General features: G+C 31.1%; 2 protein-coding genes across 2 annotated transcripts; both read left to right on the top strand.

Moving 5' to 3' along the window:
- The first annotated feature begins 21 nt into the window (after positions 1-21).
- LOC146532187 (uncharacterized) lies at positions 22-2,596 on the top strand. The gene is made up of 3 exons (XM_085197329.1): positions 22-419; positions 1,407-1,642; positions 2,098-2,596. Exons 1-3 carry the CDS (start codon positions 105-107, stop codon positions 2,492-2,494), a joined length of 948 nt encoding a protein of 315 aa, XP_085053455.1. The 5' UTR covers positions 22-104; the 3' UTR covers positions 2,495-2,596.
- Positions 2,597-4,889: 2,293 nt separating this feature from the next.
- On the top strand, positions 4,890-16,766 carry LOC146532186 (uncharacterized). The gene is made up of 3 exons (XM_085197382.1): positions 4,890-5,080; positions 12,414-12,584; positions 13,249-16,766. The coding sequence occupies exons 1-3, from the start codon at positions 5,059-5,061 to the stop codon at positions 16,539-16,541; spliced, it is 3,486 nt and encodes a 1,161-aa protein (XP_085053508.1). The 5' UTR covers positions 4,890-5,058; the 3' UTR covers positions 16,542-16,766.
- Positions 16,767-17,443: the final 677 nt, after the last annotated feature.

The raw sequence follows: 17,443 nt of genomic DNA, 5'->3' as shown, positions 1-17,443 counted from the left end.
CAAAATAAACTTTCCAAACATTTTTTTTGTCTTTTCCATAATTTATGGTTACCAGAACAATAATACTAAAGGTAACCATATAAATATATGATCTGTGTGCAAATATGACTAATATAGTTCTAGTACTATCTCGGCAACGAGAGGAAGGTCGCTTCGCTCAAATACGATTCATATTAATCATTCATTTGCCATATACTGTTATTGAAGATATCATGTGTACTGAACCGTTGAAGTTTGTTCCTATCGAAGAGTGGGGGAAGATGAAGTCGGTATTTAAGTGTGATTGGCCGAGAAGCCTCTCCGGAGTGACTCTCTTGGAGATTGAAGAATATATAAATAGAGCCGGCCTTGACTACGGGTTTAAAGTGTATTGTCCTTATGGAGACTTCAAAAATGGAATAGTAGCGGTTAATATTAAGGTAAAGTACTATAGAAAAAAATATATACAAGGAAAAAAATATATGAACAATAAAAATAATATAATATAGGTTATATTTTTGTTAGATTTGCAACTGATTGATAAAATGATGATTCTATTAGATATGGCACTGATAAAATTGTATAAATTTCTATATAAATGTTGCTGACGACGCTAGCTGTGCTGAACCTACTAATACTACTATAATAATAATGTTTTTACGTGATTTTGAATAAAGTATTTTAATAATAACTTAGAAATATATACATTATATACAATTACATAATACTATTTAAACGGAAATTTTGGCTTCGGGCATTTGATATTTTTTTATCAATTCACATTAAATTTAAAGGATAAGATAAGAGTATACAGAATACTAGTGGACCCGAACGCGACTACGCCCGCTTGAACTATCCGAATAAATACGTAAAAGACAGACAGAAAGACAGAGTTACTTTCGAATTTATAATATAGGTATGGATAATATAAAAATAAAACATCTTATGGTTAATAATGTTCTAATTGTAAATGCGATAGTTTTGGGTTCGATCCTCATCCAGGGATAACGTTCGTATTCAAAAATATAATTAATTCAAATTTTCATAGACAAATTTCGACCAGTCTACTCCTTACCACAGACTTCTGCAAAGTGTTTGAAACGTTGGTTTCTTGAAATATTATAGTTTCTATACTAGAAATATTAAATTATCAATTAATCCGATTAAAGAGTTTCATTTAAAAGACACATTACTTTTTTATAAGCAACTGCTATATTTATTTCTTAGGCGCAAGTTTTATAAAATTAATTTATAAGCTTTATTTCACACTTAGGAAAAAAACATACATTTTAGAAAACACAAAAAATTTGATCTAAAAGATTTGATTTCCAAGAGGTGCAGGTTCAAATCCCGCTACGTTCAAATTTTTATATGTTTCCTAAAAAATAAATATGTAAATTGCTTATAATTTATCATTTCTTTTCCAGAGCACATATTACGAAGTTGTAATTCAATGTCCTAAGGATGATACTACAGAACTTGGTGAAGCTTTGAGGCACACACAACTAATCGACTGGTCTAAAACCATAGAAGTGCCTTACGCCCCAACACACGTGATGGCTTGTGTGAAAAAAATTATTGCTGAGAAAAATTGTAATATTGACCATATAACAGTGACAGAAACTTTTTTACTAGATACAGGATCACCTCTCTTTGATGTCAGGTAATGGAATGGTTTCAGCTTTATATAATAAAAAAATATTAATATGAACATTTAATAACGTAATAGAAGAGAAAAACTTCTTTTTTAAATATTTTGTTGATTTGTCTGTGCGTTTGTTCACGCTCATCCCAGAAACAGTTTAACCGATTCTATTGCAGTTCAGTGTTGTATTTTAGCAATATTAATTTAATCGGCTTATAAATAAAAAAAGTTATATCATTATATAAAAAGGTCGTTCGACAAAATTGCTATAAATTTTTATTAATTGGGCTAAAAAAATACTTTTCATTATAGGTACATATTGTTCTTAAAACGATATTAGTATTAGAAAACGAAAGTAAAGCAAAGAGATTGTGTAGCTCAAGCGGGTGAAGCCGCGAGCGAGTCGCTAGTATTATTAAGTAAAGATGTCCATTAGTATGAAATCAGTTTCATTAAATACATTATCTTTTCAGATTAACTCCAGAATTTTCATTTCAACCTCTAACAATTGAGCATACAAAGTTAGTCGATGCTAAATGGCCTCATCGTTATCCTGGTTCTGAGTGGTACTTCGAAATGTTAATCAAAGCGAATTTAGGTTATGGACTATTTTTTAAAAGTGAACTTATAGCTTGGGCATTTGTTAAGGAAATGGGGGCGTTAGGCCATCTTTACACTATGGAGAAACATAGAAGGAAGGGCTATGGTGGTTTGATGGTTAAGCTTATTTCTAATATTTTATTGGAGAAAAATAAATGTGTATTCGCCTTTTGTGTGGAAGGAAACGCCAACGCTGGTGCTTTATACAAAAAGTTAGGGTTTGTTAGTGTTGTTGATGTGGAATGGTGCACGTTTTCAGGATTTAATTAAAAATATATTTCAGTTAATAATATAATTTAAAGTATAATATCATATGTTTTATTATTTTATTACATCTAATGTAATATTTGAATAAAATAATCTTTAACACTATATAAATATCAATTATTATTAGAACATGCTACGTTTATTATGTGGAAAATAATGAAATAATCGATAAAATTGGGGCCACTCATGGCGCAGGGGCACAAGCGTGCGACAGTGAACTCGAAAGGGGTTCGACTTCCACTTGGGAAATGTAATATTTATATTTTTATTTCCTTACTCTGCTAACGAGCAAAGCATGGCGTTTAGTTCCGTCACTTAACACGCAATGCCCTGAGTGTTTGGCGGAAAATTTGAAACTAAGAAAGTGTTAACAAGTAAATCTAAGTTCCTTTCGCCCACCCTCCTGTGTTCGAGATACGGTAAAAAGACGTTAAAAAAAAACAAAACCACATATCTCTATTTCTATAAAGTTAAGCAATGTTTACTTCCGTATCTAAAAATGTAAATATTTATAATATTTAATTCACATAACTTCTTTGACACACGGGCTACGAGACCGCATCAAATTCCAACGGGTGTTGCAACGAATACCTTATCTACTCGTAGTTTTATTGATACGTTATATAAAATAATATTAGGAAAGCTCAACGCTCATATACCTATATGAAAAAAAAAATGTTTTGTTATTAGCTTCTCTCTGTATCCTGTACACAGCAGGGTAGGCAGAGGGAACCTAGTGTTAAGACACTCCATTCCCCACTTTCTGCCGAATTCTAGAGGCATTGGAGGGCGAGACACTGAGAGAAGCTGAAAAGAAAGAATTGATTTCATTGTAGGAAATACAGATCGTTAATCGTTATTTTAAATGCGAAAACTGACTTAAAACATTATAAACATAAAGAATAATTGTACATATTTAAACTATATTACATATAAGATTAAAATTAATAATTAATGAGAAATTAAAAGAAATAATTAATGAGAAATTAAAAGAAATAATTAATGGGAACTCCACAGACTGCATGGGTATAAAACGTTAAAAACAAATCGATACTTACCCAACAATGGTTACACTCGCTTGGTCTTAATCACAGGAATTATGACACAAAATAAAATGAAACAATCTATTGACAAAGATATATTTTTTTTAATCAATTGTTCTCATGTCGATCAAATCTCACTAGGTTTACCTTGTAAACTTGTGTCTAGTGGGTTTTATTTTAGAACTAGCATATAGCAGGGTAGGTTAGGGAACATAGTGTTAGGACACTCCGTCCCCCACTTTCTACCGCATTTTTAGTCTTTCTTGTGGTGAACTCAACGGGCTTTGCCTTATTACCAGAGCGAGGAAAAAAAAATGAATAAATCAGTCCGAACGGAATCGAACTCCTAACCGTCGCGCATATATTGAGTCACTGTGCCACTTAGCCTCGAGGGTCTCAAAAAACCCACCCACAGTATCTACTAAGTACTATTTTAATTCGCTATTTAAAATTAGCATTATAAAAATATCAGCACTGGCCTCCTTTTACTTTTCAGGATAATTAATATATTTAAGTTGAAAATTTCACGAAGGGGCCAATTGAGGGAAAAATTTAGCAAAACTTCATTTTGATCACGTTGTAATTTTATTGGGGTTTCGTTTTGGATTGCGGACATTAAAAAAGTAATTTGGGAGGGAATTTTATTACTTTATTTATATAATTTTCATTTATTTTTAATAAATAAGCATAAACGAGGTAATATTTTTATAAATTTTATTTAATTTTGAGTTGTCATATTATCCAATTTAGTATTTTAATAATGGAGTTTTTTGTAATTCTATTAACAAGAATTTTTAACAGTTCTATTTTATAGGCAGAAATATTACCTATAGGGACGCGTCGCTACATCGATCAATTTCTGCCTCTACATATATATATATGAACATATATTTATAATTATATGTGTTTTCTTATGTTTTATATATTGTTTATAAAAAAAATGCTTTAAACTAATTTACAATGGGCTATAAATATAACATTATTTTTAATAATAACATATGGAAATACAGTAGATTAAACTAAAATGACCCTACAAGCGATGAATAAAAGTCTATTACCATCAATGAAAATGGAAAATTATGAAAAGAAAAAAATTCAAATCTCAAGTTTTATAGAATACATATAGAAAGCAGAAAATCTTAACCTACTACGTTAAAATTTTTATTCTTTTCTAAAAAAATATTTTTCTCTCCTAAGTGTGAAATAACACTGAAAATAATAGAATATGTTTAAATGATAATAATAATATAAATAATATAGAAAGAAATAAAATTTTACTAATTAATAAATACATTGATTCTGATTTTGAATCACCGCGAAATCTAATAAAAAATAGAGCCCGCTTCGCTCTCACGTGGGGGGACGTCCACCTTATACTGGCGCACAAATGTGGAACTCCTCATTTACGCACTAAACGCGATCTCGAAATGTATCGAACACCTCATCAATCATCAGCATAGGGAAAAGAAAGTGAATACGATATAGCGTTTGTGAACTGAGTGCTTGTGACAAAAGGTTGACGAAATGTGGAGATTTGTGGCATTTGGTGAGTTTTTAGTTCTAATATACAAATAATTATAAATAAATTAAGTTTTAATATTTATAATTAATATATCGTAGCGCAGGTACAAGTGTTTGACTGTAAATACGATGGATGTGGGTTCGATCTCCATTCGATGAAATTAAATATTTATTTTTATTTACATTTTCATTTCTTTGCTGTGACTCCAAGGTAAAAGTCCGGTGCGGCGTTGAGTTTCGCCACTCAACACGCAATGCGCTGAAAAATTCTGTGGGAATTCGAAAAACGGAGATTTTTCACATTATAATTCCCTTGCCTACCCTGCTCTGTGCGAGGTAAAGTGTGAAGCGTATTTACTTTCATTTTATTTAGCTTTTAGTATTTATAATGGGCAACTAAATTAAGCTATATAATATATTGTATAAAACTATAAAATTCATTTTAAAGAAAAAAAAATAACTTTAATTCTCTAAAGTTTTGCTCGTCTCGCGGAAATGCAAGGTGTATTTACCTTTGAAACTTTAAACACTCTGAGCGCAGAAATGTAAATTCCCCTACAGAAGTTTAGTCACGTTTGTATAATATATATTTTTTAAAACAAGTTATAAAAAGTAGCGAAGTAGAGCAATTTCCATATTATCTATATATTTTAAATTTACAGTACTTGTGTGTGTTTTTCAATAATTAATCATAAACTTTCTTCAAATCAATTCCTCTTCATCGTCCATCTCATATATAAAAATAGTATGCATAAAACTCTGAAGACTATTACCCATGATTATCCCAATTTAATCTATTGTATGTTGGGTGAAAGCAGTAATAAATCATGAATATTTACAAAAGAAAATCACATTTTTTAATTGGCGCAGGGTACCTGGGAACCCAACATACACCATTCCTATTAAAACACTTTCTTTCGTACTTTCTGGACTCTACGCATTTATAGCATAGCATAGAATGAAAAATATAAATATAAAAAAGATACAAATTCGAAGTCAGTTGTGACATAGTGTGACTCCTCAATGCCTCCAAGATAGAGAGAGAACGAAACTAATGAGAACGGAGTGTCCCAACACTAGGTTTCCAAATACAGATAGAACGTGAAACTAAAAAAAATGGTATAGCTATTTATTGAAGTAAAAAGATTTAAGCATATAACACTTAACTATGACAAAATACACATAGCCAACTCTCCGTAATTTACTAGATAATAGATAGAGGTCATACACACACATCTCAATCTAATGTTTGTACGAGTATAGATCACGCCTTGGAATGAATATTAAGCTGGTCCCGGCGTCAACGTGCCGGGCTAGCACGGACGGGTTATTATTAACTAGGGATTCACCCTAGTTTCGCCTGGATGCCTTTTATGCATATTTAACGATTAAATATATTATATCATTTTTGAAAAAAAAATATTAAGGTAAGTTTTTTTTTACCCGACTGCAGCGACAAAAAAGAGTAATGTTTTTAGCGTTGTATGTATGTCCGTTCCTTTATAACTGTTGAACCAGAGAACCGATTTTGATAAATGATATATCATTGGATTTGTCTTGCTGATTGCATATATTAATTTGGTTTACTCAGTCGGTTTTTTTTTTCTGTTTTCTTTATAATTCACTTTTTCATAGCTCTACTTATCATGCAGGTGTTTTCCTAGTATATTTAATTAAATCACATCGTTAGTTTACCGTTAAGCATAAAATAGACAACGCCTTTTAGCTATAAATAACTAAAAAAAACGTGAATAGAGTGGCTTCTAATTAATCTTATATAGAAAATAAGGTTACGTTATACAATATATATTTTTTTTATCTTCACGGCGTATCCAACCTGGTGATAACACTCCGTTCTCCGTTTTCTGTTGAATTCTAGAGGCATTGCGTGTTGAGTAGCGGAACTCAACCCTGCGCTTTGCCTCGACAAAAGAACTAAAACATTGAAATATTAAATACTTCATTTCTTAAGGAATTAATCGTTTCAAATAGGGAAAAAATAAGAATAAAACTTAAAAGTAACAACAATATTTTTTAAAGTAAAAAAATATTGTTAAAATCTACTTAATATACGTCTAGGCTATTTCAGAGCAATTAATTACAAATAGTTAACAAATTTAATAGTCTCGTTAAAGTCCAATGCAGATTTTAGTGGAGGTAATATGCAAATAGTATGCAATTTCGAGGTGGTAACTGATATATTCGTGGACTATTGATATATTATGGTGCATCTGGGCTGGTTTAAATAACTATATAGATTTATTTACATATTTTACGTAATATATTGTCCCAATTTTAAACCAATTATCTAGACTTAATATGTAGACTGGCGTAATTCAACGCTGTGCTTTATCCCGGCGGGAAAAAAAATGATATATAATTATTTTCTCTAGTGGGGTTCGAATCTAACAGCATTAGATATATATTAAAAAGATGAACGTTACCCCACTGTGCTACAACGGCCTTTTTCACTCTATAATTTATAATTCTGTAGTAGAACAAATATTATTCCAGTACTCCTAGCCTAATTTAGTTTGTACCATATAATTATTTATCTTACAAATTTTATTAATTGAAAATAAGGCTAATACTTAAAAATATCTTAAAGTATGTGAACTTTTGAAAACTTGTTATTAGGTATATATTTTAAAGAAAATAAGACAACCATGGCTCAAGAGCACAAATTTTAGACAGTAAACAAAATGATTGTGTATTCGATTCCTACTCAGGAGAAGGATGTATTTAAAATTTTCATTGTTTCCCCTCTGATACTCCTCTCCCGAGAGTGTGGAGAGATTCCTGAGAGAATGAGTGTGTGGTAGTTCCACCACAAACCCCGATATGTCTCAAGAATTCGGCGGAAAGTTTCTCCTTTGTCTTAAGAGTTGTCGGAGTGTCTTAACATTAGGTTTCCAAGTTCTCTCTGCCTACCTTGCTATGTGCGGGATACAGATAAAACCAAAAAAAATGTAAATAAACTATTACCTTGGCACCTAAGCGGTTAAAATATTTCCAAATCTAACAATTTAGGTAGACTATTCTTCTACCTAATGTAGCACAATTATATAACCTTTTGTCGACTTTCCACCTCATTTCCGCTTTCACGCTATTTGGTATTATAATCTACGACCATCGATTAATGAATAGCCTTACGATGTTTGGAGACGGTAGGCACTATTTAGGTGTGTTTTATATGAGTTTTATGTAAATATATATAAGTCGCTTAAACTTTGTTCTACTTTAAATAGATAATAATTTTCAAGCCTAAAACAAAATTATGTTGAAAATTAATTATAAATTATAAAATAATATAATACACACATTAAATGAAGCCAATGTCCAGTAGTGGGATAGCGAGTTCTATTCCCAGTTGAAGAAATGAATGAATTTAATTTCCATGCTCTTGCAAGTCTTGCAAGTCTGGCAACTGGCATATTAGTAAATCTGTGTCTACCAATATATAAAATAGTTAATTCACATAAATTAATAATGTTTTTTAGCTAGACGATTCTTCTTTTCGAGGCTTTGTGCATTGGGTTGCGGATTTTAACGCCGCACCTTATTTTCATCGCAGGGAAATGACAACTTAAATATAATCTTTTTTTTTATATTACTATTATATAACTCATTCATCAAATATGTATATTATTCAAATTTGCTATTCTTTTGATGACACCGTAGGCCATTATGTAAACATATGCCTAAACATATTTATTTATGTTAATTAAAACCACTATAGATTTTTGATTGTGATATATTACCCGTTATTATAAAATTATTGTAATTTTAGGCGTTTTTTTTTTTGCATTTCTTTAATGGGTGTGGAGAAATTGTCATTATACCTAATTAAGAACAAATACTAAACATTTTTGAAATTAACATTTAAAAAAATAGTAGAGTTAGTGTTAGTCTGTGTTGATAGAATAACATTTACATGTAAATTTTATTAATAACATTTACATGTAAAAATTATAATAGGAAGTATAAACAAAAATTCCAAAAATATTATAATCTATCAAGACATTGCATTATTAGTATCTTTAAATATAAGTCTACTTTATACAAACTATCAAGAATACCTTTTTATAAAAAAAAAACTCTATTTAGTAAATAATATTACAACAAGAATATTTTCATACCTATACAATTTATTAGAACCATAATTCGACCCAAAGATAGATAAAAGTAAGATATCAATCAAAGTAATGTGGTACTCCTGTTCATCTCTCACTTCTGAAGTTCTTAACAAAACATAAGCAACCTTATTACAGAGGGGATGTCTCGCGGGACAACCGACCCCATATAGACTTGTAAAAATTTCATTAGCTTCAACGTAAAATTGTTGAGAATTCGAAGTAACATATCAAAAATAATGGATAGATGGTAGTGTTTCAATATTTTTCTTGCTTTATTTGGTTTAATAATAAATAATAAAAATAAGCAAAAAGTTTAGAAAGTAATACACGGTGGTTACAGATTCAATTCACAGCAAAGTAGTATGCAAACATAAATTTGTATCAGCTGGAAATGTAAAACAAGTGTGTGTAGTGTTCGATACTCACTTGAGGAAATTAAATATTAATATTTTTATTTCTTCGCTCTGGTAACGAATCAAAACGAGTCGTTAAAACCAAGTACTAAACAAGCAATACCTCAAGAATTCAGTGGAAAATGGGGAACGTAGGTGTCTTAATAGGAACGGAGTATCTTACAACTAGGTTACAAGATTTCCTCTGCCTACCCTGCTATATGCAAAATAAAGAACTAGGGTAAAATATCTTTTCAGGCTAAATTACTTTGCAAACAAATACCTTCTAAACATAGGTACAGGCAGTTACAATTTACATGTATTTGTATAATTCAAATATCTATCCCTAATTAGTCGCAAGTGCTATTAAGGTCGATGTCTAATCAATTTGTAAGATCAAATTATCCGTATAAAGCGAGCCAATCCCGTATAGCCCATACTATAGCAATTATTATATAGCCCAGCGGATTATACAGAATTCGTATTCGAAATGGCAACTATCGGGGGTGATCCATCAATGTCGACGAAGCGTTTGCATCTCGCAAACTTTGTTAGAAATTAGAATTTAGTATAACGTTGGGAGATGGAATTGTTATTTGATGTTGTTTTTTTGTGGTTTATTTTGATTTTTTGGGATTTGGACCCGTATTTTTAAGACGTTCTCGAGTCTGAGATCAATCGGTCGATCTGAGATAACGATCCCAAGATCCATCTCAAAGTTGAGAGCGATTTATAAATGTGGGGCTTTTATTATTTCAAATTTAATATAACTACTATATTGAGGAATGCTTCAGAATTTTATATGTTTTAATAACGTTTAGAAATAGGTAATACATAAGACAAGGGTTTCTAAAACTATATAACTATTTTGTAAATGTCGACTGAGACATTCACATTTATATAAGAAAAAAGATATTAAAAATTCAACTAATACTTACCTACTATACTTTTTTACCATACAATCTCCTTCGTGTGTTCCCTATACAACGTGACATAGGCGAAGTGATTAGTACTCAACTGGCACGCTCGAAACGCCATAAATTAAGAACTGAACTGAACTGAACTGACACATACGTGTTTAAATAACTATTATTAAAAACGAACAAACGAACTGCTCGATTTTACCTAACCCTCTTTATGAATCTTTTTGATTGAATCCAGAAACAGTTCTCGTCGTACGTGACATATGCTGAGTATTGAAGTGATGTTTCGCGATTTACTTTCCACTTGTGTCCGTGTCGGTGACAGCTGTGCAGTTAGACAAGACAATTTTCGCGAGCAAAAAGTTTCAATGCTCTGCTATTTCTTAGTAGAGTAAAATAAAAAAAAGTGTTTTTATTAAAACCACGTAGAAGGAATGGGAGATTAACAACGAACAGCATAGATGTGATGGTGGGTTCCAATCCGCACTAGCGATATTTTTTTTTGGTTTTATTGTAGCGCTTTGTCTTGTTATCAGAGCGAGAAAATGAAAATAATCAATATTTAATTTCTTCGAGTGGACATTGAACTTACAAGCTGTAGCGTTTACTTTTATATTATTTATATGTTTATTATTGAAAAGAAGTACACTAGGTATTTCTCCTTACGATAAAGAGTGAGGAGCTGCTGTAAAAAGATGTAAAAGCGAAAGGAAAAAAAAAACGTCCGTTTATAGAATTTCCTGGGAATGTTTAAACATATTAAAGATGTTCACTTTTCCTTAGAACGTCTATTCAAACATTAATAGCATGGCTATAAGACAATAGCTATATAATTTATCAAAACAAAATACGTTGTCGATTGTATATTAACCTAGGCTCATTGACACGTTTTTTATACTTCCTTCTGTAAAAACTATGAGAAACCCTCACAAATGGGTCTCGGTTTGCGACAGAGTATTGTGGAACTTGGTAGGTGATAATTATGTTTGAGAACTATGAAATTCTTTATAAGGTAATTGATAAAAAGCTTAATTAGGGAAAGTACCTGGCGAAGAATATACAGTTTAATATAATAACTGATATGTGTAATTCCACGATTACATATATAAATTATATTGAAGCTAGTCGTGACGTAGGGGCAAAAGTGTGACTATAAACGTGCCAAGTTGCGGGTTCGATGCTCAGTTGAGAATTAAATATTTAATATTTTCATTTCCATGTTCTGGTGTCGAGGTTGCGGTGTTGAATTCCGCCACTCATCTAATAAAGTAATTTTCATTAATTATATATTTTTTACGTCGTACCGTAGCCTTATCGTTTGTTCTCCGTTCTCTCTACCCCGCTAGCGATACAAAGTGAACCTAAGAAAATGAGAATATTTTCCGTTTCTACTTACTTTGTATATGATAGTCAAGAATTGTATGAATTCTTGATTTTTAAGAGGACTTTGCCAAAATTCGTTGGAAAAAAAGGGGATATTACGTTGCAACTTTTACGTAAACGTCCACACAAACTAGCTTGTTTGAGAGCTAGCTATCAGTTACTTTATTTGATCTCGGAATTGGTTTTGTAAGACACTAATCTATAAAAGCCGACATAGCGCAGGGATGTAAGCGTGTCACTGTACACGTAACGGTTTCGAGTTCGATTCCTACTCGGGGGAATGAAATATTGAATTCACATTTCTTCGCTCTGGTAGCGACGCAAAGCGCAGCGTTGAGTTCCAACAATTGACACGCAATATCTCAAAAATTTGGCGGAAAGTGGCAAACGGAAGTATCTTAAAATGAAGTTGTAAGGTTCCCTCTGCCTACCTTATAAATTACGGGCGTAAAGTTAAAAAAAGGTTAAATAATTATATTAGTATTTATTACATGTGATATTCATTATTTATAAACATTTTTCAGTATCCATATGGGTTTTTTGTACAAATGCTCAAAACGACAGGATACAGCGGCCTTTCGACAACGGCCACGGTTGGGACATCAGACTAGCGGTGCCTGGGGAGCCTGGTACCGATTATCCCGTGTTAAATTCAATACCACGAACGTCTTTTACATGCTCTGGGAAAGAGCCAGGTAAGATTGTGTTTTATAAAATTTATCTGAGTGGATGTTCTTTTTTATTTTTAACAGGTTCTAGTGTCAAGACACTCTTCTTTTCTTCGCTTTCCTTTGCTTTTTGGGTAACGAAGCTTAAGTCTATATTTTATTTTACCAGAGTGGGAAAACACAAATAATTCAAATCATTATTCCTAGCAAAGTATGTAGTTCAGTTCCACCACTCAAAACACAATTACTTGAGACTACGGTGAAAAGAGAGGAAGGGAGTGACTTAACACTAAGTTGGCAGGCAGTTCCTCCTACGTACCTTACGATATGTAGGATTCAGCGGGAAGTTAAAAAAACTTCTGGGAGTACTAAATATCACAAGATTTTAATGTTAATACACACTATATACAGAATAATATTTTCGATATTTTTAAATTACTTTATAAATTATGAACGCTATAAAAAATTATATAACTGATAAACATTTTGATTATAATAAAGAATTAATGTCAATTATTCTAATTATTTCATTCCAATATAGCTTAGATATTACTATATAGCACTAGCGCCTATTACATAATAATAGTGGCCATTAGTAATATAGCAATTCATCTGAGTAAGTCTAGCAACGACCTAAATACCTAAACATTATAAGATAATTATTTAATATGCTACTATTATTGTTTTTCAGGCTATTATGCAGACATAGAAACAAATTGTCAAGTTTTTAGAGTGTGTACTCTAGGGGCAACCTATGGATATCAATCCTTTTTATGTCCAAATGGAACTTTATTTAATCAAGCTGTATTCGTATGTGATTGGTGGATGCAAGTAAATTGTCAAAAAACAACAGATATAATTAAAAAACATAATGACCAATTCGGAAAATTAAAACTGGGACCAGAATTTATGACAGACGTCAAAAAGATGATAACACATCCTATGAGAAATCCTTATAATTTAGCGTATGCTAAAAATAATTTAATTTTAATGCAAGAATATAAAGCACCAACTGGGCAATTATATAGTGGGAATAACTACAAAAATTTCCAACAAAGTCTAAGTAGCTTTATACCGAAGGTACAACAAAAGCAACAAAATTATTTTAAAGATGTATATTCGAATACTGATATTTCTTTTGCAGCTTCAACACCTAGCACACAATATATTCGTAATTACAATTCACTTAATGATAGGAAACAACAACTACCTTTTCAGGATCTAAATAAAGTACGGAATACAAACCAAGCTTTACTCTCAAATTCTCATGGAGGCCCGTCACCATTAAATAACAGATTTCTAACAATCAATACTTCGCCAAATCAATCACAAGTGAAATCAAACTTTTATAACAACAGAAATCTACAAACAGGCAGACAAACAACATACACTATAGATTATTCAAAACAACAATTAAGCCCACACATAAAACAAGAACAACAATTGTACTTACCTGGACCAACACGAGCAAAATATTCTAGAGATATCATTGGCAGCGTTGAGAAAGAAACTAAACAAAATTTGGTAAGTAATGAATCACAACCAAGGTTAATAACTAAAACTCTAGCATTTCGTAAAATAATAAAAGATTCAAAAGATGGAACTCCAAGATCTAGAATTACTTTTAAAACGTGGATAGTCAGGCCATCTAAAAATTCAAAATTAATTACTAACAGTACTTATAGAACAAATGATAAAAACACAAATTTAACTCAAATATTAGGTCACGAAAATGTCGGCACTACTACTCACTTTACACCATCTGCACGCATATTGGAACCATATAAATACAGCAATAAATTTCCACGGACATTTAGCAGACAAGTTGTCTCTACGGTACAAGAAGTACCTGATAGTCACACATCATCTACAACTCCTTATACCAGTTACATAGCCTCTACTTCCACTAAAGAGTCGCCAATTTACCTGGTCCCTACAACTTTTAAACCATCTTCTGCCTTGTACGTTCCACCTATTGATAAAGCAAAACAAATTTCACGACAATATCTTCTACCAAATAATGATTATGATGAGTTATTAGCAGTTCCAAGTTCTCCTACACCATTTCAGGTACCTGTAGAAGGGAATAACTATGAACCAAAATTATCAATTATTAAGCAATCGCATGTAAATACTAACAATAATAATGTAACATTTACAGATATATTAACAAAAGAAAAGTTAGATATTACAGTAAACGATATAGTCAAAGATACATCTGAAATACTTGAAACTGCTTCACCTGAAGATATTACTCAATATCAACAGAATACTCAGGCACTAGACTATCCAATTGATAATTATTTACCCCCCGACCCAGACATAGATCAGCAAAGTGATGAAAAATTAATATTGTCACCACCCCCACAACTACCAAAAAGTTCAAGACTTGTTGCTACTTTATCTCCACATTTGGAACCACCTCTAGATAATCAAGTTATTCAGAATTTTAGCAGTACCTCCAAGTTACCATACCGTAATAAAGGGAATATACCAACTAATACAATTGAAAGAACTGTATCGTTAAAAATCACTATTCCCGAAAATATTGCTGAATATTTATTTAAAAGTAATAGTAATAAAAATATTTACAATTTAGAACTCTTAAATACGGCAAGCAGTAAATACTTAGTCCTAACAGATAATATTGCGGACAATTCCAGTTCTAACTTTCTACCCATTGCTAAATTGATTAAAAATAATGTATCTAATATTTCTGATTCACAGGATTTGGTGTTTTCCCTATTAGCAGACTCAATAAACACTGCAAAAGAATACAACAACGTAGCACAGCAAAATTTCGCAAAACCTACACCGCTACAAACACAGTTTTATAACGTACAAACTGACAACTTGGGAGGAATATCAAAAGACGCATCACAGCTCCTATCAGCACAATTTACAAGATATCAACCTGCAAATCTTGATAACACATCCAAAATAAAACAACTGACACCAAATGTGCTAACTAGAAACGAAAACTATTTTAAAACAGCAACACAAAGCCAATATTCACAATCAACGCCACAAAACATACGAACACAAAACAACAATAAAAATCAGTTTTACTCATCAGAATATTTAAGGTCTCCATCAAATATACAAGCAAATCCTGAAAAAATATATAGTGGACAATTTTATCAACTACCTGTGCCCGATGTAACGAGACAAATTTACAATTCACCTCATCCATCTGTATCAAACCTTATATTATCTAACAGCTTTTTGCCTCCGTACAGCAAGCAGGCAGAAGGAGCTGGAGCTGAAGTTGAAATAATATCATCTCAAATTATTCCAACTTCACCACTTACACCTGTACCCAATTTCAAAGAAGCAACTTCAGATCAAGGAAGTTCAGCTAATATATTTATTGATGATTTTTTAGTACCTAAAGACGCTATATCTGCGCACATACAAGACAACATTATTGGAACTATACCTCATCCAGAGGATAACGAAAAATTTATAAAATATAAAAAGGATCAATCGTATTATTTCTATTCTCATTTGAACAGCAAAAGTTATAATTATGAACCGAATTCAAATCAAACAAACGGTGCATATTTACTTAGCAATTTAACAAATCCGACATTTCAGCTCATTCCATCAGTAGGATATAAATTGGACGACGAAACAGAAAAACAAAATTTTTTAAACGTTTTTCAGATTAACGACCATGGTAATCCAAGAAAGAATAAGGTAGAAAATATCAATTTCAATCGACGGCAAGATATTGGTAGCGATGTAGATTTCACTGTAGTACATCCGGCATCGACATATCAAAAACAAAAATTGAATGATATTAGTATCTCATATAATGGACCAAATTCTTATTCTGCCCCTCAAGCATCAGTAGGAAGACTAGATGCAAACCAAAATGCTATAAAAGATTCTTCTTATAACGCCAGATTAGAAAAAATCGATATCTTTAATAAAGAATATGGTTATCCTAAAAAAACGCCTGTAACTAAGTTTTTTTCTTAAGTTAATCTTAGATTTATATTTGTAAATGTGGTACAAATTAAAATTATTGTATATTAATTAAGATTCATTTAATTTATTTAGCCTAATGTTATATTATTCCTCATAGTTGTTAAAATTCAGATATTATCTGTAAAATGTAGAGACTACCAAAATATATCTTTTATATATTTTTGTATATTATTTAAAAAGATGTATATAAATGTGTGTATATAAATAAAAATGTTTTGTGCAAATTTTCTTTTTTTTTCTAATATAAACGCGATAGTGAATTCAAATCGTACAAACGTACCAATTGTATATTACACTTGAACAATTTAAGTAGTCAAAAATAAATTAATTTAATGTCTATTATTTTTTTCTTTTTTAATAATTTTTAAAAATATTAACTGGTGGCCACGTGTCGTTCTAAATTTTCGTTACACATTTTATATACATGGGTTTCCACTAGAAACATAAAGCCAAATAAAATGTCATAAAAAACTTATTACATTCGACATTATTTATTATTTCAATTGAAATTTGAAAATAAGATTCAAATAGGTATCACCATACAAAATATATAATCATTATTATTATCTATGGCGGTTTTATAGCGCGAAAATTCAAACAGCTGTCACGGTGTCCATGGCAATTGTATTTATTTACGAGTATTGATTTGTTTTCTTTGCAAACGCTAGAAATTGAACTAAAATTATAACATTAGAATACATGATAGCTAATACATGTTATAATTGAATAATATTGTTTTAATATTAATAAATGTAGTTATTGTAATGAGAAATTTGGAACAATTCTTCAGGTAAGATCCTCCATATTTTAAAGTATAAAAATATATTTTATAGAAATAAAGAGTCTATTAGACTAATTAATCGCTGTTTTGGAAGATATATTGAGGCACAAGG

Source organism: Heliconius melpomene, chromosome 14 (genome assembly GCF_056956725.1).
Source record: "Heliconius melpomene rosina isolate 202511_hmr_F chromosome 14, ASM5695672v1, whole genome shotgun sequence".
Classification (NCBI taxonomy): Eukaryota; Metazoa; Arthropoda; class Insecta; order Lepidoptera; family Nymphalidae; genus Heliconius; species Heliconius melpomene.
The sequence above is the reverse complement of the archived record's forward strand: the minus strand, read 5'-3'. Positions and strand labels throughout refer to the sequence as shown.